We start from the raw sequence: 21,424 nt of genomic DNA, 5'->3' as shown, positions 1-21,424 counted from the left end.
CATGAAATAAGCCAAGAAATGATTGTAAAATAAATATTTGAACATGAATCTAATCTTTCAGTGTTTAACTATGAAGGATGTTGGAAATTACCTTTGTTCATTTACCCAGTATTTGCTTTTTAAGCTGTAAAGAGATAACGCAGGACATTAAATTATTTCTCATATCACAGTGGTACAATTTATTTGTGCATTTTATGAAAGATTTCATTTGTGGTTTTTGCATTTATTGCTTCTGAACTTTTGTAAAAACCCTTCACCTGGTTTTGATTAGGGTGGGGTAGGTTTTCACCAGGTAGTCAGAGATATTCCTGCCAGTCAGGTCCATCAGAACATCTCCTGTTGACTGGATTCTCTAAAGAGCAAAGTAATCGAGTATGTTTTAATCAGCTGCAGTGGATCTAAAACAAGTGAAGTAAAAGTGAGCAAACAAACCTGTGGGGGTGGCAGGCCTCCAGCCCCCTCAGGGCAAACAGGGAGCATTGTGAGTTTCCTGGGCGTGCTGCACTGACATGCTGGAGACGGTTTAAGAGAGTCCCACTGAGGACTTTCCAGCATTTCTATCAAAGCAGGGTTCACCAAGGGCATCTCCCACTCTGTAGTGATGTTGTTACACGGGAAATCTCTGACAGACGATGAAAAAAAATGCTGTCAAGTAAAATATTACAGCAGATCAAAGAAGATTAAATATATAGCAACTGTAAAGGTATTTACTCAAGTGGTTCATCCGCCATGCAACGAGTCCCAAAACCAGGTTTGTTCAGCAGCACCTCACCAAAGTATCTCAGTTGAGCATCCATGGGACGCTCATTGCTGCAATCGATTGATTACAACACACAGTTATACAAAATCTTATTAAAGAGCTGAGTTTCCTTAACGCTGAAGCCCACCTGAAGAAGGTGTACTGTCGCCCGTACATCCAGGGGCTGAGGGTCAGGCTGGGATATTCCCCAAAAGGTGGGATGATGAGAGTGAACATAAGTGCCAGAAAGACAAAGCTGGCTGGTAGCACAATCTACCAAAAACAAAACATAACCAATAAAAAACCAGTAAAAATGAAACACTGATATGGAGGTGTGTGAGGGCCAAAAATAAACATATTTCTACCATTTTATTTGAGAATGAAAGGATTTAACATTAAAACCTAAGCTTTAAATGTATATTAAATACTAATCCTGTGATATTAAAAATATAAAACAGCTATCATATTATTTATATTGATAAAGTGAAACGCCACAGGAAGATTACCTGGGCTATGAAGTCTTTGTAGGAGCGTGTGGCATGATGCAGCCTCTTGATCAGCAGAGCAAAGAACTGTTTGATGATCAGACAGAGGCCTCTGACCTGGTAGGACCCCCTGCCAGCTCTACCCTCTGAGTTATCACACGGGCCTTGACCATTAGATGCTGGAACACAAACCCAAGTCAAATTAAGAAGCTTTCATCTGTGGGGCAGAAGGTCAGTAAAGAGAAAGCCAGCCAGCTGATGAAGCACATGGTCCTTTTGAGAATATCTTAGCAAAGTTTTCAGGTCTAAAGCAATCCTTCTCATGTGATACTGATTTCAGAAGCTGTGGATCTAAATATAAACTAGTTTTGCACTAAGCAGAAGAGCTTAACTCTATATCGCTGTAAGGAGCAACATTGTTTTCACATAATGTAGAACATTTTTCCCCATGGTCTAAACAGGGATCTTTTTGTATCTTTTATTAGCTTGATGTATGTTTGTTATGATGTTTGTCTACATAACAAGGTTTAACTCCATTCTGATGCTTTGCACAAAGAGGGAAAGCAGAAGCTAATGGCTTTGTACAAACAAAAACAAAATCTAATTTAAATAGAACCTAAATTAGTTTAATTTGTGTATCTATTTAGGCACTTCCTTATTTCTTTATTTATTTGTTGTTTTTTTTGTTTGTTTTATGTTAATGAACAGTTTTTGTTTTTTGTTGTTTTTTTTGGACGAATTTGTTTCTTACTGTTCCAAACCCCAACTAATCCAATCTATGCCCAATAAACATAAAACTGAATTCATCTCCCAGTATTTTCCTTTTTAAATTAAAACCATTTCCCCAAATGTCAACAAATGTATACTTTTTAAACAATCTTCACAAAAAATTATGTTTGTCTCTCATCAGCAACAGTTAGACATGTTAGCTGAAAACCAGCCACAATAGTTAGAATTTAGCTGTTAGCAGAAAGCTAGCAGGGGTAGTCAGAGCTGTTAGCTGAAAGCTAGTGAAGTTGTCACAATTAAGCTCTTAGCTGAAAGCTGAAATTTATGGTGCTGTTGGTTATGCATTCAAAGTTAGCAGTTCTGGTCAGATTTTAGCAGCTAAATAAAACTGGAAGCAGAAGTCAGAGTTTAGCAGTTAGCTGAAAGCTAGCAGAAGTAGTAAGAGTTTTTGCTATTTAGTCAACGTTAGCAGGTGTGGTCATAAGTTAGCAGTTAGCCAAAAACTGGAAGCAGAAATCAGTAGTTGTTAGCTGAAAGCTAGCAGCAGTAGTCAGAGCTGTTAGCTATTGGCTAAAAGCCTTTGTCACCTTGTCCTGCTTCCACATCAACAGCCACTCTATTGAATCCACAGAAACTAGCTCGAGAAAGCTGTTGCAATGATTTTTTATCTGCAAGGGTTGAAGAACAGACATAACGGCCATAACACACATGATTACAGTTAGATGGCGAAAAGAAGACTACAAGACCTAATCACCACATTCAGACAAAGTAAATAGAACATAGGAATAGGAAATTAAAAGATGGATCTAAAATATGTCTCAGGTTTGATTTACCTTGAATACATTTCTTGTTGGTTGCTTTTCCATCTGCAGTAACCTTAAGAAAGATCTATAAGAAATAAATTTCCATCAAAATTATTGTTCATTATGTAATGTTAAATAAGTAAACTTTTTGTTTTAGATACTTTTAAAATTTCTTCCGGTTTTAATACTTCATACCTCTTCCAATGATGTGTCAGACACACCAAAGCTGCTGAGGCCAATGTCCACAAGGGTTTCTTCCAACTCCCTGAAGAGGCTGGCGTAGGTCCGAGGCTGGAAGTTACGGTTTGGGAGAAGAAAAGTGAGCTCCTGACCGATGGCCTCAATGAGACGAGCCTGTGGAACATGATGGTGGACCAAGCCTGTGATGCGATCCATGTCACCTGTAGATGGAACGATTATGTTTTAAGGTATTTCTGTCTTCATGAATAAGGTTACATATTAATGGACTGACCATCTCAGAGAGACTGCCTTGAACTTGATATAAACAAGCTAAAAGCCAGAATAATAGAAGTGGTGGTGACCTTACCATCCATCTGTCTGTCTGGGACCTGGCTCTCTTCTTGGTCTGCTTTAAACTTTGAACACTTTGAGCATTTACAGGAGCAATCCTTTGTGCAGTCACAGCCAGTCTGCAAGTTTAAATGACACCACAATTCATGTCTTTAACACTGGATAAGAAGCAGACTTCACCCAAAATAGCTGTTTTTTTATGAGCACTTTATTTCTGACCAAAACATCTGGCAGTTAGATAAATCTCCTATTCAACATTTCTGTGCCTCAATGAATGATATTACGAAGAAAAATACACAAGGTATCATCCTCATAAGTCCGTACCTTGGGAGTGTCCGGTTTCATCTGACGTACGAGAGTGAGGTAGAAGCCGGCACCAAAACAGTTCTTGAGGAAGATGGGTGAACCGCAGCAGTAGAGGCGACCTTGAGAAATGATGGCCACCCGGTCACTCAGTAAGTCAGCTTCGTCCATGTGATGGGTGGACATGATCACTGTACGCCCTGCAAAAATGTAAATGCATATGTTATATAAAATAGAAGAAATTACATTAATTTTTTTTTTTTTATTCCTGAAGGTTAAAAAAATAAGTGCTCTCTCTATATAATGTATAAGATAATTAATAAGAATTTATAATATGATGAAGCTGTAATTAGAGGAAATTAACCTGAATCATATTATATTATATTATATTATATTATATTATATTATATTATATTATATTATATTATTAACTCTGGTTCACTTCATATCGTTGTTGACAAATGATCCTAGGCCTCATTTACCTGCACGGTATTTGAGCAGCAGGTCCCAGATTGAGCGTCTAGAGTAAGGGTCCACGCCAGATGTGGGCTCATCCAGGATCACCACCTTGGCACCACCAACAAAAGCCAGTGCAACAGACAACTTCCTCTGCATGCCGCCTAGATTGGAACATCCTACATTTGTTAACATTGTTTGTGTGGTTTGTGGCATATTTTTCAGAGCACGTCCTTCCAAACAGACCTGAGAGGTTCTGGACCAGTTCATTTCTCTTGTGAGGAAGACCCAGATCCTGCAGCATGTTCTCCACCTCCTCCTCAGCCTCCGCTATGGGACGACCTTTCAGCAGTGCGTAAAAGAGGATGTGCTCTGCAACAGTCATACTGGGGAGGAATGGGACAAATTTATACATACATTTATTTAGTCAGATCTCTTTGGGTTGAATGTTGAGGAGTTACATACTGCTGAAAGAGGATGTTGTGTTGGGGACACATTCCTAAAGATTGGCGAATGCTGTCTATGTCTGTGCGGATGTCCCTGCCGTAAATGAGGGCTGTCCCAGAGGTGGGAGGGAACATTCCAGTCAGGATAGACCTGGTAGGAACAGAAAGGAGACGTAAGTGTTGAGCATTGAGCATACATGCGTGCTGGCGTTACTGCCACATACATGGTGGTGGTTTTTCCTGCTCCATTGTGGCCCAGAAAGGCGGTAATCTGGCTCTCATAGAAGCTGATACTGAGCCCGTCAACTGCTGGGGTGTAGCAGCTCCCGAACATCTTCACCAAGTTCTGGATGCAAACTCCCTTCACTAGGTCTGTTGGCTCAGGCTCAAAGAATGTCTGCTCTGTAGAAGATAGAAATAAGTTTGCTTCAGATTGGAAATCTGCTTTCAGAAAGCAGCAGACATGTGGTTTCTGCTGCAAAAACTAAAGCAGATACTAAATCAGGAGACTAGAATGCTACACAGCCTAACAAAAAAAGGTTTCTGTCACTTATTAACTGAGCATGAAGCAAAACGACAACCAGTGTGTGTTCTCATACACCAGCAAGTGCAAACACACAAACAAGGACACCAAGTTCCCACACAATGAAGCTTTACTGGGATAAAAAAAAAAAAAAAAGATAAAGAACAAGAGCTACAGAGCTGAGAGAAGGTGTGGTCTTCAGCCAAAGTTTGTTTGAGCATGTTTAACTTTGATAATAATACACATCAAGAAGATATACCATCATTCTCCTGGTTTTTATCAGGTTCAGCCTGGTTCTCTTTCCCCAATGTCTCACGCTGATCCTGGTGTTCACACGAGGGGACGTCCTCGATCGTCTTGGCCGGCTCCCCCTGATTTTCCTCCTCAGCTTTTTTCTGCTCCTCTCCTTGCTCCTTGTTTACCAGATTGTCGAAGCCTTTATTATCCAACCCCAACTTGTTATTGCCTTTAAGAAATGGAGTTTAAATCAGCGTGTCAGACATCTGTGTTAAAAGTTTTATCTGAAAAATGGAAAGTATAAGTGTACCAGAAGCTGGAGCCACGCTGTTGAGCCAATAACAGGGAAGGAAGGGGAAATAAAAGGGACGACCAATTCCATACTGTCCTGTGATCATAATAAAACACAATGAATTAGCAACTTTTTTAAAAATGATACAACCAGATCCTTTGTTTCTTTCCAGCACACTCACCAGGAAAGACATTGTCCAGGTACCAAGCCAGAACTGCATACAGCACTGTGTCCAGACCCATCATGCAGATGGAGGTGAGGAAGGAGAACTCATCCCCCTCCAAGGGACTGGTCCGGATATTGTCCCACTGCAGACCCATACCCTGTTCCTCGTACCGCGATAGATACTCTGTCCCAAATCCGAATGCCACTTGGGACAGCAGACTCTAGTAAAAAAAGAAAAGAAAAAGAACATAACATCAGGTTTGTTACAACGCTGACAAGCAGCCTTTCAAACATATGGAAAGTTGGAGATGATTTGTAAGGGAAAATGTATACTTCATCATGTTTTGACATTGTGGAGTACCCCAGGGGTCCATACTGGGTCCACAACTGCTTATTACTTATATACATGACATTTGTATAACGTATCAGATATATTAAAACTTGCTTTGTTTGCTGATAGCATTATTTTTTGTTCTGAGGGCAAAGATATGGTTGCTTTGGAATTATGCAAAAAATTGGTTTGCCAAATATTAACTTCAAATAGAATAATTTTTAAATATAAAGATGACTAAGATTATGTAATTTGGGAACTGCAAAAGTAAAATAGATATACAGATAGTTACTTTACTTTTGTTTTTCTTCGCTATTTTTCTTATTAATTTTGCCTTAACATGTTCAAAATAAAGCATTGCATTCATTCAGTCATCTGTAATCTTCCAGTTTAAGTCACATTTCGGATGGTGGGAGTAGGAGGAACCCACCACCAGGATCTTCATGTCCTTGGTGATGTGGTCTTGCCAGGCGAAGCAGAAGATGTGCGGAAGATAAAGCGTGAAGTAAACAATCCCGCAGCAGGCCGCAGCCAGGTTGGCCTGGTTGAAGAAAACGCTCAGAAGGAAGCACTGCATGATGGTCGCCGTGGTGAAGGTGAGCAGAAAGAGGAAGAGGATGATGGGGTTGCTGTAGTTTAGCACCCTCCCTCCCTGGACATGGAGGAAAAGGACACAGAGTTCAAACCTGCACTGAACATGAAAACAGGAGGATTGTGATGGTTTTCTGAATGAAATTCTGTAATTAGGTCCAGTGTGTGAATCTATTTTTTAATGGAATTTTATGAGAAAATATTTGAGATACAATATTGAATATTTCATGCCAGAAAGTGTTTTACATAAAGCTTCCACAAGAGGTCGCATCAGCTCACCGAACTGAAAGTGTCAACACCTCATGTCCGAGGTGTTGGTTAATCACCTGACAAGCCAATTCCTGCAATTCTCCCAGCTGACATAATTCTCATGATGTCATAGTATCTACAGTTCTTCAGTCAATGATTTATGAGCTGAATGTGCTGCCATCATCAATGATTCACAGTAAAATGGAGCCTTTTCGCACCATAATGATGGCTGTCAGAAGGGCTGTGCTGGTGCCCATCATGATAAAGCTGTCGATAAACCAGGTGGACCAAATGACGCCATTTGTGACCCCCGTGGCCTTCAGTGTCTCCTTCAAGCGGAGCTCCTTCTCCAAAACGATACTCTTTACAATCATGGACACAGAGTAGACCCAGGCCAGGACCATGAAGATGGGGAAGCAGCGGTTCAATGTCAGCATGAAGCTGGAGGCAGAAATGGAGAAGGTAGACCCGTCACTAACAAACAGAACCAAAACTGCCACAACAGTCGGTGCAACGACTGATAAAGATAATGTTTTCACTTACAGATCATCCACATAACAGGGGTAAGGCATCTGCTGGAGGTAAACACCCAGAGGCCATTCCTTTCCAGTCTGAGTCCTGATGATGCCATGGTCGATGATGTCCTGAAGGTAAGCAAAGCCACCCCAAACATATCGGAGATCATCCAGTGGATCAGCCCTGGGGCCTGGATCCCAGTACCTAGAAAACACACATTTAACCTCCATTGTTTCATCATTGTACTACATGCCACACTTTAACCTGAGATGGATGCCGACCTGTCTTTGACTTTATTGGTACGCTCTACCACGTCAATATCCATACGGATCTTGAATTTGACATGAGGAGGGACATCAGTACTCCAAGAGTGCATGTTGACAAATATGAGACCTGCCCAGAACTTTCCATTCTCCAGCAGGTTCAAGGCTCGGTGAGTGACTGTGTCCTCATTAGGCAGAGCCATGAATTTATCAAGGATCACACACTGTAAGAGAAAGGAGAACAAGAGATGGCATGTCTTACTTTAGCATGTTAGCATGCTAACATATGCTATGCAAGACAAAAAAGAGAAAAATTATTCAAATTCCAATAAGTTTTCAAACATTAGCAATTCAATCTACGGCTTTGTAAAAAAAAAAAAAAAAAAAAAAAAAAAAAAAAAATTACATGGACAAGTCTTGCTGTGTAGGGCGAAAGAGAGAAAATTATTCAAATTCTAATAAAGTTTCAAACATTTGTAGTTCATTCTACATTTACATGGACAAGTCTTAGCTTAGCAGGTTAGCATGCTAACATATGCTATGTAAGACTCAAGAGAAAGCAATTATTCAAATTCCAATATGATTTTTACCATTTGCAGTTCACTATTAGGTTTTATGAAAATATTTCACTAATGCAGGGTACATTCTTTACCAACAAATTTGATCTATTCCACCCATCAGACATATCTTGAGTTAAATGAACCACAAATATCAGAATTTCATGGCAAACCGTGGAAGACTGCCTTTCTTTTGGCTTCAAAAGGTGAAAGGCCCAGAAATACCAAAGTTGAGCTGGAGTCTAGAGAATGCTCACATATTTCACAGATTTACAGAATTGCTTGTCTCTTCCTTCAAAAGCATGTCTGATGTAACTATTCAGCCCTTGATCCAAAAGGAATGAAAACAGCTATTAACCCTCTAGATTGAAGGGAAGCCTTTCTAAACCTACAACATGCTTAAATGTAATGCAAATACAGTCATGCATTCAAAAACTAATGACATGCAATAAATGGTTCATATCTAAAGGAGAATTTCACCTAAATGAACAGTGCAACCCTGCTGAGTGGTGCGACATGCATGCCACCAATATAAGCCATCCAACCATTAAACTCTGGCTCATTGTTGTCTGTTCAAAAAGCCTAGTGGATGGAGTGACAGCTGTATCTAATCTCCCTCAGCCTTTCCCACTATCCCTCTGCTGTAAGCTCCAACTTGGACAAAAACAAGGACCCGGCCTTCCCCTCAGGTATCCCAGTCTCTCATCCTGGTTAGCCTTTACAGGGAAAAGAACAGTTCACACTTTGTTTCGAATGATTTGGCCTCCATAAATGTGACAGGCTCTCATCAACAGACAGTAAGTAAATAAAAGAGAGTAGACGGGCGGTTTGTAACGCCTTCTCATTCCCACTATATCTTGACATGGGTACAAATTACAGCCAAAGAACAGTTTGTACAAATCCTCGTTAAGAGTGATGGAGAGAGCTTAACCAACCCGGACAAGTGACAGAACCTGAACTTAAATGGGCTATTTAATGAATAAGCCTGTCTTAGAATTTGACATTTCAAGTGAAATCAAATTAAATGGTTCACATTCTTCTCTTTAAAGACCAAAATGCTCAGAATAACGAATGATTTGGACACACCGGCATTTCTCAGAGCATAATAACTGCGGTTCCAGAAAAATGTGAGAATTTTAAGATACCGAAATCATAACAGACCATAAAAAACACATATGATGAAAAGCAAGAGCTCATCCTGATTTTCATGGCAACAAAATGTATCAAAACAAGTATGGAGATTGAGGTATATAAAAAAAAAAAAAAAAAACAACTGGAGGAGCATGTTCAAGCTAATTGCACAAATTATCATCAAGTCAGTGACATGTTCGGGTACAAAGACAGCATCTTCAGGCCAGACAGATGGACAGTTTGGCCAGTTCTTGTGTCAGTAAAATATGTAATTTCTTCTATTTTTAAAGAAGTTTAGGTATCTGTCACTTGGCATGGACTATGGTGTAATACCACTTGATACTGCGGGGGCAGTATTGTGTAGCTGACACACAACCAACAAAAGAGACAAACCTGAAACGAATGCAGAAGTTGAGAACAGCCAAAAGCTTTTTAGTTTTTATTGTTTGACATCTTCTACTGTTTTCAGACTGTTGTAAACACTATAGCAGAAGTGAACTCCAAACAACACTGGTCACTGCTGGATAAAATGACTTCACAACTAAGGCAATGTAAAGGACGCATGGAAGTATGAGAGCGGCAACATATGACAACAATTGAAACAGCCATCCCCACCACATTCGTACGGGAGTATAAATGGTCCTTTAGCTGTGGTTACTGTTTTTCTTCTTGGCTGTCAGATTTCTCACTCTGTTTATGAAGATTCGCATAAAAACCTCTCTGAATAACACAATTCAAACAGCACTCCTTGCTGCTATCATAAGGAAAAATGGGCTGGGAATAAAAACACTGACATCACTTACTCTCAGATTACATAACTGTGGAAAATGTATGTCCTTCATTCCACAGAGCAGCTAGTTTCCACCTCCTGTGTTGTCACTTCACTGATGATTACAACTGAACTAACCTTTCTTCAGAGGATGCTATTAATGACTGACCAATTACCAACCAGGTAGCCATCTTCAGCCTTAAGTATGTTTATTGTATTTTATTTTATTTTATTAGTTATTTATGAATCATTAAAGGGTGAAATTTCAAAATAATCAGATTTTGTGGGGTTTTTTTTAAAGCCATTTTTAATTTAATCTTTCTTGGAAATCAGATGACTTTTCACTGTAAATTGACAAGCTGATACTCAGAGGAGAGAAGAACACTGCAATCCCTCAGTACTCACATCTCCATACTCATTGAGCATCCGTATGACCCTGTCGGTGAGGTTGAAAATGTCTCGCCAGTCAAAATTCGGCACGTCGTCTGGACGGTTTTCCAGCGGGTCATTGTGCAGGAAGTTGAGGATGTGTTTGGAGGAGAACGGCGCTTTTTCCAGACTTCTGTCAATAAAATCCATCACAGATGGGTTGCGGATGGTGTCCTGGAACCAGAGAAGGAATGGTGATTTATTTGCCAAACATGTTGCTAGGAAACAAACCTGTCAAAACATCTAACATTCCATATTCTCATGTTTATTTGGAGAAAGATGACTGGTTGAAGCATTAGGATACGAGATAAAAAGACTGTTCCTGTAACATGATGAGGAAGAGCTGGGACAGAAAGAAAGGATGGATGGAAAAGGGAAAGAAATGGTATATTATGGGAAGATAAGCCACCGTCTTGAAGCAGGAAGTTCCTGAGACCCCTGCAAAAATGTGTCAGGAAATAGCTTAGGATAAAACAACATCATTTATCACCTGATTCAAAAGGAACAACAGAGTTAAATGGTGACCACATCATAGATCATCATCCGCCCCACGCCCCTCATCAATGTCCACCCTCTCCTACCCGGATCATCTTGACTTGGACTCCATTTTGGAAAAACTCCCAGATCTGAGGAGCCACCTCCTCCCAGGCTTTTCCCATCGTCCTCAGCCTCTCCAGCTCCTCGAACGTTGTATTCGCCTGCAGCAAAGAAACATGGAAGCATATGCAACATAAATAGTGTAAAAACTTTCCACCAAACTCACATGTGTACACAAAAACCCAACCAACACGTAGTCACAGATCTCCTCATCCGACATACCATTCCCACATCAAACTCTCCTTGCAGAGACAACACACACATTCTCACACAAAGCATTCCCGCCAGCCTTTTACAGATAAGCAGCAACAAATGTACTCAATGCCAGATCGTCAAATATTTACTGCACGCTTATCATTCAAACCCTGCATGTGTACAGTGTTTTGTGAGGCCCTCAGTCGACCCAAGGTTGGCTACTCCGGCATTCAGCCATGTGCAGTGGGGGATAAAAGCACTCAGGAGTACACCCAATTAAACGCCTTCCTCTTGTGTGTGTCTGATTCTGGGTGACAATGGGGACAAAGGAGCCAGGGTGACAAAGGAGGCCGTTGGTGATGACTGGCTGAATGGATTCAGTGAATCCCAGGGAGGTTCCCACAAGTGAGAGCTTCCTCATTCCACAGCACAGTTTCAAGCAGCAGGCCGGAGCAGCGATCTGGTTTCCTCAAAGCAGCAGGGGCCGTGTTGTATTTGTGTGTTATGTGTTCATGTGACATCCATCCATCCATCCATCCATCTTCTGCCACTTATCCGGGGTCGGGTCGCGGGGGCAGCAGCCTAAGCTGGGAAGCCCAGACTTCCCTCTCCCCAGCCACATTTGCCAACTCTGCGGGGGGGATCCCGAGGCATTCCCAGGCCAGCCGAGAGATGTAATCCCTCCAGCGTGTCCTGGGTCTTCCCCAGGGTCTCCTCCCCGAGGGACGTGCCTAGAACACCTCACCAGGGAGGTGTCCAGGAGGCATCCTGACCAGATGCCCGAGCCACCTCAACTGGTTCCTCTCGATGCGAAGGAGCAGCGGCTCTACTCTGAGCCCCTCCCGGATGACTGAGCTCCTCACCCTATCTCTAAGGGAGAGCCCGGCCACCCTGCGGAGGAAACTCATTTCAGCCGCCTGTATACGAGATCTCGTTCTTTCGGTCACGACCCACAGCTCATGACCATAGGTGAGGGTAGGAACGTAGATCGACTGATAAATCGAGAGCTTCGCCTTCTGGCTCAGCTCCTTCTTCACCACGACAGACCGGCGCAGAGCCCGCATTACTGCAGACGCCGCACCGATCCGTCTGTCGATCTCACGCTCCATCCTTCCCTCACTCGTGAACAAGACCCCGAGATATTTAAACTCCTCCACTTGAGGCAGGACCTGACTCCCGACCCGGAGAGGGCAATCCACCCTATTCCGGCTGAGGACCATGGTCTCAGATTTTGAGGTGCTGATTCTCATCCCAGCCGCTTCACACTCGGCCGCGAATCGCTCAAGCGAGAGCTGGAGATCACGACCAGATGAAGCCAACAGGACCACGTCATCTGCAAAAAGCAGGGACCCAATCCTGAGGCCACCAAGTCGGATCCCCTCAACCCCTCGGTTGCGCCTAGAAATTCTGTCCATATAAGTTATGAACAGAATCGGTGATAAAGGGCAGCCTTGGCGGAGTCCAACCCTCACCGGAAACGAATCCGACTTACTACCGGAAATGCGGACCAAGCTCTGACACCTGTCGTACAGGGACCGGACAGCTCGTATAAGGGGGTCCGGTACCCCATACTCCCGGAGTACCCCCCACAGGAGCCCCCGGGGGACACGGTCGAATGCCTTCTCCAGGTCCACAAAGCACATGTAGACTGGTTGGGCAAACTCCCATGCCCCCCCCCAGGACCCCAGAGAGGGTATAATAGAGCTGGTCCACTGTTCCGCGACCAGGACGAAAACCACACTGCTCCTCCTCAATCCGGGATTCGACTATCCGGCGGACCCTCCTCTCCAGGACCCCTGAATAGACCTTACCAGGGAGGCTGAGGAGTGTGATTCCCCTGTAATTGGAACACACCCTCCGGTCCCCCTTCTTAAAAAGGGGACCACCACCCCAGTCTGCCAATCCAGCGGTACTGCCCCCGATGTCCACGCGATGCTGCAGAGGCGTGTCAGCCAGGACAGCCCCATAGCATCCAGAGCCTTAAGGAACTCCGGGCGGATCTCATCCACCCCCTGGGCCTTGCCTCCAAGGAGCTTTTTGACCACCTCAGCGACTTCAGCCCCAGAGATAGGAGAGTCCACCCCTGAGTCCACCAGCTCTGCTCCCTCATGGGAAGACGTGTTGGTAGGATTGAGGAGGTCTTCGAAGTATTCCCTCCACCGACCCACAACGTCCCGAGTTGAGGTCAGCAGCACCCCATCTCCACTGTACACAGTATTGATGGAGCACTGCTTCCCCCCCCTGAGCCGCCGGATGGTGGACCAGAATCTCCTCGAAGCCATCCGGAAGTCTTTCTCCATGGCCTCGCCGAACTCCTCCCATGCCCGAGTTTTTGCCTCGGCAACGGCCGAAGCCGTGGAAGAAGGTCCAGCCCCTCTCGAGGGTAATGGTTCCAGAGCCCAAGCCATGCGTCGAGGTGAGTCCAACTATATCTAGTCGGAACCGCTCAACCTCGCGCACAAGCTCAGGCTGCTTCCCCACCAGAGAGATGACGTTCCACGTCCCTAGAGCCAGCTTCTGCAGCCGGGGATCGGACCGCCAGGGTCCCCGCCCCTTGCTGCCGCCCAGCTCACATTGCACCCGACCCCTACGGCTCCTCCCGCAGATGGTGAGCCCACGGGAGGCTGTTCATGTGACACGATGCTGTAAAACAGATAAACTCATCTAGAAGCTATGTTTAAGATGCTTCCCAGATGTCAACGTGCAGAAATACATAAAGAAAAAATGGTTTAGCTCATTGAAACAGAAACAGAGAGGAGCCTGAACACCAAAGACTGCTTTGTCCAGGACAAAGTTTGGGGACACCAGCACAAATCATAAACAATTTGTTTATGTCAACAACTACTCATCATCCATAGCGCCACTTTCCCAAGGTGTCCCCCAGGGTTCACTGCTTGGTCCTTTTTCTTTCACACTTTACATGTTTCCTCAGGGTTACACCATCTGCTGCAATGTTCTCCATTGTCACTGCAATGCTGACGACATTCAACTAAATGACTCCAAAGCTGGCCCGCTGTATTATACACCACATGTACTGCCAATATTACAAACCCGGTGGTGGTTTGCTGCATTAATCATGACAGGACTTTCTCCTCTGTGGACAGCAGTCATAGCAACTTGAAGCTACTGCAGCAGAAATGGTTAAATAACCCCATTTGTGAGCCCAGAGGGAAAAAAAACAAGCATTTTCAAATGAGAGCCTGAGCAGAAACACAGTAGCTGAACACACCTGTGATTTTGCCACTGATCTATGAGGTTCAATATTATATCTGGAATATCAATGTTGGCCCCACTAGTTTGTCCAATTTTAAATTTTGACCCATTGAATATTCATTTTACACCCATGATACAAAGAAACTAAGTTTTGATCTTGGAATTTTAGCATTGTACTTTCTTTTGGTTATTTCTAAGTTACATTTAATAGTGAATGGATAGAAACCAACATCAACTGTACAACTGAATAGAAAACAGATATTCAGCTGCTACACCTGTAAAGAAACAGGACAGAAAACAACTCATGACCGCTGTAAAAAACACAAAGCAGACTATCATCAGGAGTACCTATGAGAAGAAATACTGGGACCATTCTTCCACCTGAATATTATCGCCTGTCTCCAGCCATCATTTCTCCAGCTGAAAGCTGGAACCATGCTTTTATCACACCCAGATTCCACTACTGCAACGACCCCTTGTACGGCACACCACATAAACCAGGATCACCAAGTCCAGATCCTAAAGGTCCTACAGCTTTTAGAAAAGAATAGAATAGAATAGAATAGAATGGAATAGAATGGAATAGAATAGAATAGAATAGAATAGAATAGAATAGAATAGAATAGAATAGAATAGATCTTTGTTTTCCACAAATTGGAAAATTTTCTTTGGCTTATCATCACAACCTGCATGCACCTCATAGCACTGGATTGGAGCAATTTAAAAACACAAATGCATTTAAAACACTAAAAAGGGGAACAAGAATCATAAAGCAAAGTTGCAGCAGATCAAGTCAACCGCTGCTCATTTTGTTGTGCCAAGAATGGCCGTGGCCTTTGGTATAAAGGACCTTTCCCTGCTGCAACACACCTGGCTGAAATTAAAGGGTTAATTATGGGTCACTGGCCCAAGAGGACTGGAGTTGGTGGATCCCTGACAAAGTTTCATACTCTGAAACTGGATTTCTCACTGGCAGCTGCTACAGTGACGACATCTCCTCTGTGCTCCTCAAACTCTATTGACGTCTTGTTTTACAACATATTTAATACAAAACTCCTCATCGTCACTTCAACACAGTTCCAATGGGTTCATCTTGAACAGTGAGATATAGAGTTGCACAGAAGCCGGCCGTTTAAGTGTTTTCTATTTGCATGTGCAGCCAATGTACGAAGGCAGTCAGAACTGCGACTTAAGTGTATTGGATCAACTAAAGAGGACGGGATGTTTCTGATTTTAGAAATATTCTGAAGGTAGAAGAAGCTGCTTTAGAAAAGGTTTTCTAAAGATTTCGCACAATTGTTTCTTCTTGTTTCTAACTTCATAACTTGTGAAAATAATCTCTGCTTTGATTCTGAACCTGTTTAACCACAGAAATTCCTGCAATTTTAACCCTCAACAGGATAAAAGACTACTTTCTGATAAAACAGGATAGTTCTTGTATCATCTGTTTCTGGAGCATGGTGTAGCTTCTAAGATAAATTGGCACTTGGTCTGAAATAAATTCATCTATAAATAAATCTAAAGTCCTGATTGTAGAGTAGAATAATATACATCATTCACATCTCAGGCATCTTAGCTGTCCAGTGGTGTATAACACATTAAGATACTTGGAAAGAAGACTAAAATACATATTTACTGGTAACATCATTTGTGTCACCAGCATGTCTGGTACACCAGCAGGTTAAAGTATCAGTATGAGATACACTGGGCTTTCCAACGCTCACACTAAACATGATACATCCTGCGTCTTCACTTCGAGCTGCTCCAAAGATGCTGAGGAGAATGCAACAACCAGAGCTTGTAGAGAGGATGTTTTCAGTCTTGTAAAGTCAAAGAGGTCATTAAAGGTTGGACACAAGGGGGGGGGGGGCCCAAAAGACACACAAGTCTGTGTGTATCTATTCTGTAAGGACAAGACACCAGAAAAGCCACGGCGCCAGCGGGCTGCATAGCAGCCACCACAGTCGGTCAGCTTGTGTTCCTCCATTGGGACCAAGCCATCCATGACTGCTGCCCCCCTTCAGGGGCTTCAACCAGCACTTATCTACATCTGGATACAAAAGGCTGAATGTGACAGGGGGGAAGTTGATCCCCTTTTTGGGGGTGAAAATCATTGTCCCCTGCATCGGATTTGTGTGCTCGAAAGAAAAACAAAAATATGGATGTTGTTGGGTGGTAAAAAAAAGAATCCATGGGTGGTCATCTGTCATATCACGCTTCTTTAGCTGTAATTTGAATATTTATTCACCTTTTTAAGTTCAACAAGCTGATTTTTTTTAATCACTTTTTATTAGCAAATCATCAGGCGCGTTGCTTACGTTTCGTATGATCTTCCTGACAGCCGGTGAGTCTGGAGCGTAGAGGATCCGGCCCATCAGCATCGGCTTGACGGCGTTCCACACGATCCTGTTGGCGGGGTCGGACTCCAGTTCTTTCATCAGATCATTGCAGAAAGGAGCTGAAGGGAAACATATACTGTTGCATTAAAGTCCAGTAGGTAACATCTAATCAAGCTGAGTAAATGGATCTTTTCATGCTCACCACAACACATTGTGGGAACGTTAAGCGAAACAGTTCTCATTATCGTTGATGTTATTGCTTTACCGCTGGTGCCATGATTTGGCACAACATTGAATCAGTATTAACATGAACTGCTTGTATTGTTCTCACTCTTGTTCGCACTTGTTGTAAGTTGCTTTGGATAAAAGCGTCTGCTAAATGACTATAGAATAGTATAGAATAGAATAGAATAGAATAGAATAGAATAGAATAGAATAGAATAGAATAGAATAGAATCAAACTATTGCAAATGCAACAACTCTCCTAGTCAAAGTGTAATAAGTGAAATCAGTTTAATGAATCAAATCAAAGCCCCTCGCCTTTGCTGTATCAAACAAAAATCATTTTCTTGCACTACTTTTTAAATGTGGAACATGCAGAAAAATAAATTTAATTTCTTAATAAGCCTGGCCTGCAAGCTGACATACAAAAGCATTTTAATAAAGCAAACAAATCCTGCTGTCATCACGACCTTCACAACCCTCTGAGTCCCATATAATTTCAGTTTATAAAATATATAACCATTTTTTTGGGGATTTGGAGAATTTTGAGGGGACATAAACAGGCCTATATTTTGCGATTTGGTGTCTATAAATCCAATTCAGCCAGTTTACAGCATCGTCATCTCAATGCATTTGACAGACATAATCAATTTAAGTCAGTTTTCCAGCATTATGCAGTGGCGCAAGTTTAGCTTTTATCATTTTCCCATTAATAAATAAGGAATACTCAACGCTATTTAATCTACTTAGCAAACAGGCTAATATAAACTCACTGGTGCTGTTGTCATATGTGTAGTCTCTTTTGGCCCTGCCGCTCCCGATCCCCAGAAAGGCTTTGTAGTTATTGTCCTCGTACCAGTTAAAGGAGGTGACTCGGGAGAAAGCCCCCTCTGTGTAGCCACAAATCAGGTTGGAGGCTGCAGCCATCACTTGCCTGAAGGACAGATTTTTCTGGAAGAGAGGCCTCATGACCTGAAGGAAGTCTCTGGAGTTACTCCTCTGGAAGAACTGCAAAAAGATAAAGATGAAGATTAGCTCTAATGCTGGGTGACAAAATTATATAAACACAAACCAGAAGAAGCTTCATGAGAAGTTGCCAGGTTGTGAAGTGAGACATTTAATTATTGCAGACAATGTATAATTAATTATATGTATCTATCATAGCATGGCGCCTGGTTAGGGTGTCAGGATTGGTTAGAAAAAAAGATTTCACCAATGACTATTAACAAAAGTTAACACGAAGCAAATCACTTTGTGCCAAACTCATTAAAATATTAATTAATTCATGTGATGTCACATAATAATAATGCATTTTATTTTCTAAGGTGCCTTTCAGGATGCTCAAGATCACCAAACAAAATAAGATTAAAATACAGGTAATATAAAAAAAATATATACATATAGACCTCATGAGTTGTGTGCATGTTTTTCATTTCTTAAATATGCATCATGTTTGTGTAGTTTACATTCAAGTTGTGAAACTTATAAAGGTAATTTCAGGTCTTGTCAAGTCATAAAAAGAGAACGCAAGAAGGAGATTTTATGAAAAAATCAAAAGGATCAAAAGGAGCTGAGTCAAATCGTGGCAGAGTTTGCTATCATTTTGGTCAATTGTGTTACTTCATGAGCTTAACAGTCCTTTTCTGTGAGCTTCTGTTAGCTAAATTGAAGCTAAATTAAAAGTTTTACCAGTCAAGACAGCAGTTGCCAAGCAACAAGCCAACAACAACACGCAGAGTTGAGCTAATTGAAGCCATGATAGTATTTTTTTTTTTTTACACCAAGCAAATGTAGCAAGGAAGCTATAAAAATGCCAAAATGTGTACTTATAGGACTGAAAACTATGCTAGATTTGTTATATTTTCTTTTTCTATATATTTTCTATTTGCCACAGCTTTTTTTCTTTCTAAATCATTGTAAAACTCTGAAATTTTCTTTTCTTTGCTCTATATTGCTCCATCTTTGACATAAATGAACTGGTCACATGACACCCTACGTCACATCTGCAGACACAAATGTGGAAAAAGTGTTTCCACTTTTGCAAAATATTTCTAAAAAAAAAAAGAAACCTCATAATAGCGCAAAAAATTAAGAGGTTTCCTTTGAGATTTCTTTGTGTTTGCTCGTACAAAGACGATTAAAGAGTTTTATCTTATGTATTTTAGCACATCTGAGAAGTAGCAGCTGCTAAACAAAGTTATGTTGCATCCCACTACTCTACATTCTCACATGTAGTCGGATGTTGTGAGTCTGAACAGCAGATAGCTGCGTCTACCTGAGCTTTACGGAAGGAGAAATGACTAAGTTGTGTTAACGTCCTTCTGAAAGAGACAACTGTCTGGCCAACAGGATGTCCGACTGTCAGCTACAATTAATGTCCGAGGAAAACACTCACCACAAATCTGAGTGTCTGACAGTCAGACTGAGTGTGAAGTTGCTGCACATCCTGATCTTTATGCAGCACGAGGAGCAGCCAAAGGCTACCTCAGAATGAAAGTTTAAAGATTTAAACAGATCATTTATTCAGCAGCCATCATGTTAGCCTCTCCTTTAGCTGTCTCTGTTACTGCTGTTGGATCGGCCCATGATAAGGACTTATCTGTCTTCGAGGATAAATGGGCCCTTTCTGAATTTAGCCTTCCTAATGTTCTCTACCAGACCCCCCCCCACCACCACCACCACCACCACCTCTGTCTGTTTGCGTAAATTCTCAGCCAGGAGGAAGCAACTGTTTCCTGATGGCCAAAAATAGGAAAGAGTGAACTTTTGAATGGGGGCTGCCTCGGGCCACCGCTCACCTCTCGCAGTTTGTCTGAAACAGCCGAGACGACCCGGACCCAGAAGTGGATGTCGATCCCATTGGAGTAATTATCCAAGACACGAGGAAGCTGCAGAAAAACACAAAAGTAGATTAAATTAGTTCCTTAATCATCTTTTCACCTCGACAGCTACAGTTGTGCTCATATGTCTTCATCCCCTTTCATTAAAGAAAAGGCTGAATTTACAACAGTCACTCAAATAACTGGAGACTTAAAAAAGGAACAATAACTAAAAATTTGCAAATATATAATTTAGTAATAGAAGACATTGTTTTTTCATTTTATTGAGTTGAAGAAAGAAAAACAAACAAACAAACAAATGGGTCCTGGACAAATTAGAGACTTTTCTGTTGAACAGTGGGACAAAATACCTGTCAACAGGTGCAGAAGTCTGACTGAGAGGAACAGAAAACACCTGACTGGAGTGGAAACATTAAAGGATTGTGCAACTAAATATTAGTTTATGAGTGATGTAATATGTAATAAATTATCTTATTTGTTTGCTTTTTAAAAAAAAATATTTCTATTGAACCAGAATTAGAAAATAATGTAATGATTTTTATAAAATATTTATTTATTATTGTATTTAGCTTATTTTACAGGCAGCTGTTTTTTTCCTTCTTTAATGAAAGGGTATGAATACATATGAGCACAACTGTACGAGAAAACATTCACCTTTTTACAACTATCACACCATATTTCCTTATAAAAACAACACTTTCACACCTGTTTCTTAAACATTTTATGAATATACGGAGACGTCAGGAGATAAAATCTTTAATTGAAGAACTTCCAGAAAGTTCACAATAGGCTGGTCGGTTGAGGAAGCATCAGAAACATCCTTCCTGTCCCGCAGCTGTATCTGCAAGCTGAAAGCAGTGTAAATAACAACACATGACGCCATGCTGGCAACGCCGAGCCCTCATGGCACAGCTCCTCGGGATTGTGTTGGATGAATGTGAGGAAGAAGGCAGCTTCTGTTGTCGTTGGCCTTGTCGTGGCTAATGTTTACTCCCAGTGATTGCTAAAAACAGCAGCCTCTACTCTCAGCTAATAATAGAAAAAAGGTCAAGTCTGTGGTCAGCTAATGCTTTATAGGTTGTTGACTTGACCTCTTTTAATCTTTCATTTAACCTCCTGCTGCAAATTTACTCTCTTGTTTTAAAGAATGACCATTAAAATGATCTTGACTGCATGTCTCTGATAAAAACAGCTATTTTTTTTATGTTGGGTTTTTTTCTTTTTGAACACAAGTGGAGAATAATGGCTTGTTTATGAGTTTCCCTGAGAGCCACCTGCTCCACCCTGTGAGTCACAACCCTGTAAACCAACACAAACAGCTTATTATCTATTGTGTTGGCAGGATTTAAACATGGGCTACGTCTGATTTCAGGTTTTGAGATGGAGATGTGTTGAAAGCAGCGTGCAAGCGGGAAGCTGGACAGAAGTCCTGCAGGAATTTGTGCAAATCTTGCAGCTGGTTTTGGTGCAAAA

General features: G+C 41.8%; 1 protein-coding gene across 1 annotated transcript in view; it reads right to left on the bottom strand.

Moving 5' to 3' along the window:
- Positions 1-21,424, bottom strand: part of abca4a (ATP-binding cassette, sub-family A (ABC1), member 4a) — a gene marked incomplete at both ends in the record, with an annotated part of 38,885 nt that overhangs the window by 7,109 nt on the left and 10,352 nt on the right. The window contains 26 exons of the mRNA XM_079259351.1: positions 92-124; positions 258-352; positions 433-622; positions 712-810; positions 888-1,012; positions 1,246-1,403; positions 2,787-2,841; positions 2,952-3,157; positions 3,304-3,406; positions 3,612-3,790; positions 4,073-4,210; positions 4,293-4,432; positions 4,512-4,643; positions 4,717-4,894; positions 5,275-5,481; positions 5,563-5,640; positions 5,726-5,930; positions 6,471-6,692; positions 7,099-7,321; positions 7,424-7,600; positions 7,678-7,883; positions 10,522-10,719; positions 11,127-11,243; positions 16,869-17,008; positions 17,885-18,119; positions 19,910-19,999. Of these exons, the coding sequence (XP_079115477.1) occupies positions 92-124; positions 258-352; positions 433-622; positions 712-810; positions 888-1,012; positions 1,246-1,403; positions 2,787-2,841; positions 2,952-3,157; positions 3,304-3,406; positions 3,612-3,790; positions 4,073-4,210; positions 4,293-4,432; positions 4,512-4,643; positions 4,717-4,894; positions 5,275-5,481; positions 5,563-5,640; positions 5,726-5,930; positions 6,471-6,692; positions 7,099-7,321; positions 7,424-7,600; positions 7,678-7,883; positions 10,522-10,719; positions 11,127-11,243; positions 16,869-17,008; positions 17,885-18,119; positions 19,910-19,999 (3,929 nt within the window). The remainder of the gene's footprint in view (positions 1-91; positions 125-257; positions 353-432; positions 623-711; positions 811-887; positions 1,013-1,245; positions 1,404-2,786; positions 2,842-2,951; positions 3,158-3,303; positions 3,407-3,611; positions 3,791-4,072; positions 4,211-4,292; positions 4,433-4,511; positions 4,644-4,716; positions 4,895-5,274; positions 5,482-5,562; positions 5,641-5,725; positions 5,931-6,470; positions 6,693-7,098; positions 7,322-7,423; positions 7,601-7,677; positions 7,884-10,521; positions 10,720-11,126; positions 11,244-16,868; positions 17,009-17,884; positions 18,120-19,909; positions 20,000-21,424) is intronic.

Source organism: Telmatherina bonti (genome assembly GCF_933228915.1).
Source record: "Telmatherina bonti genome assembly, chromosome: 20".
NCBI lineage: Eukaryota > Metazoa > Chordata > Actinopteri > Atheriniformes > Telmatherinidae > Telmatherina > Telmatherina bonti.
Note: the sequence above shows the minus strand (reverse complement) of the source record. Positions and strands in the feature narration are given on the sequence as shown.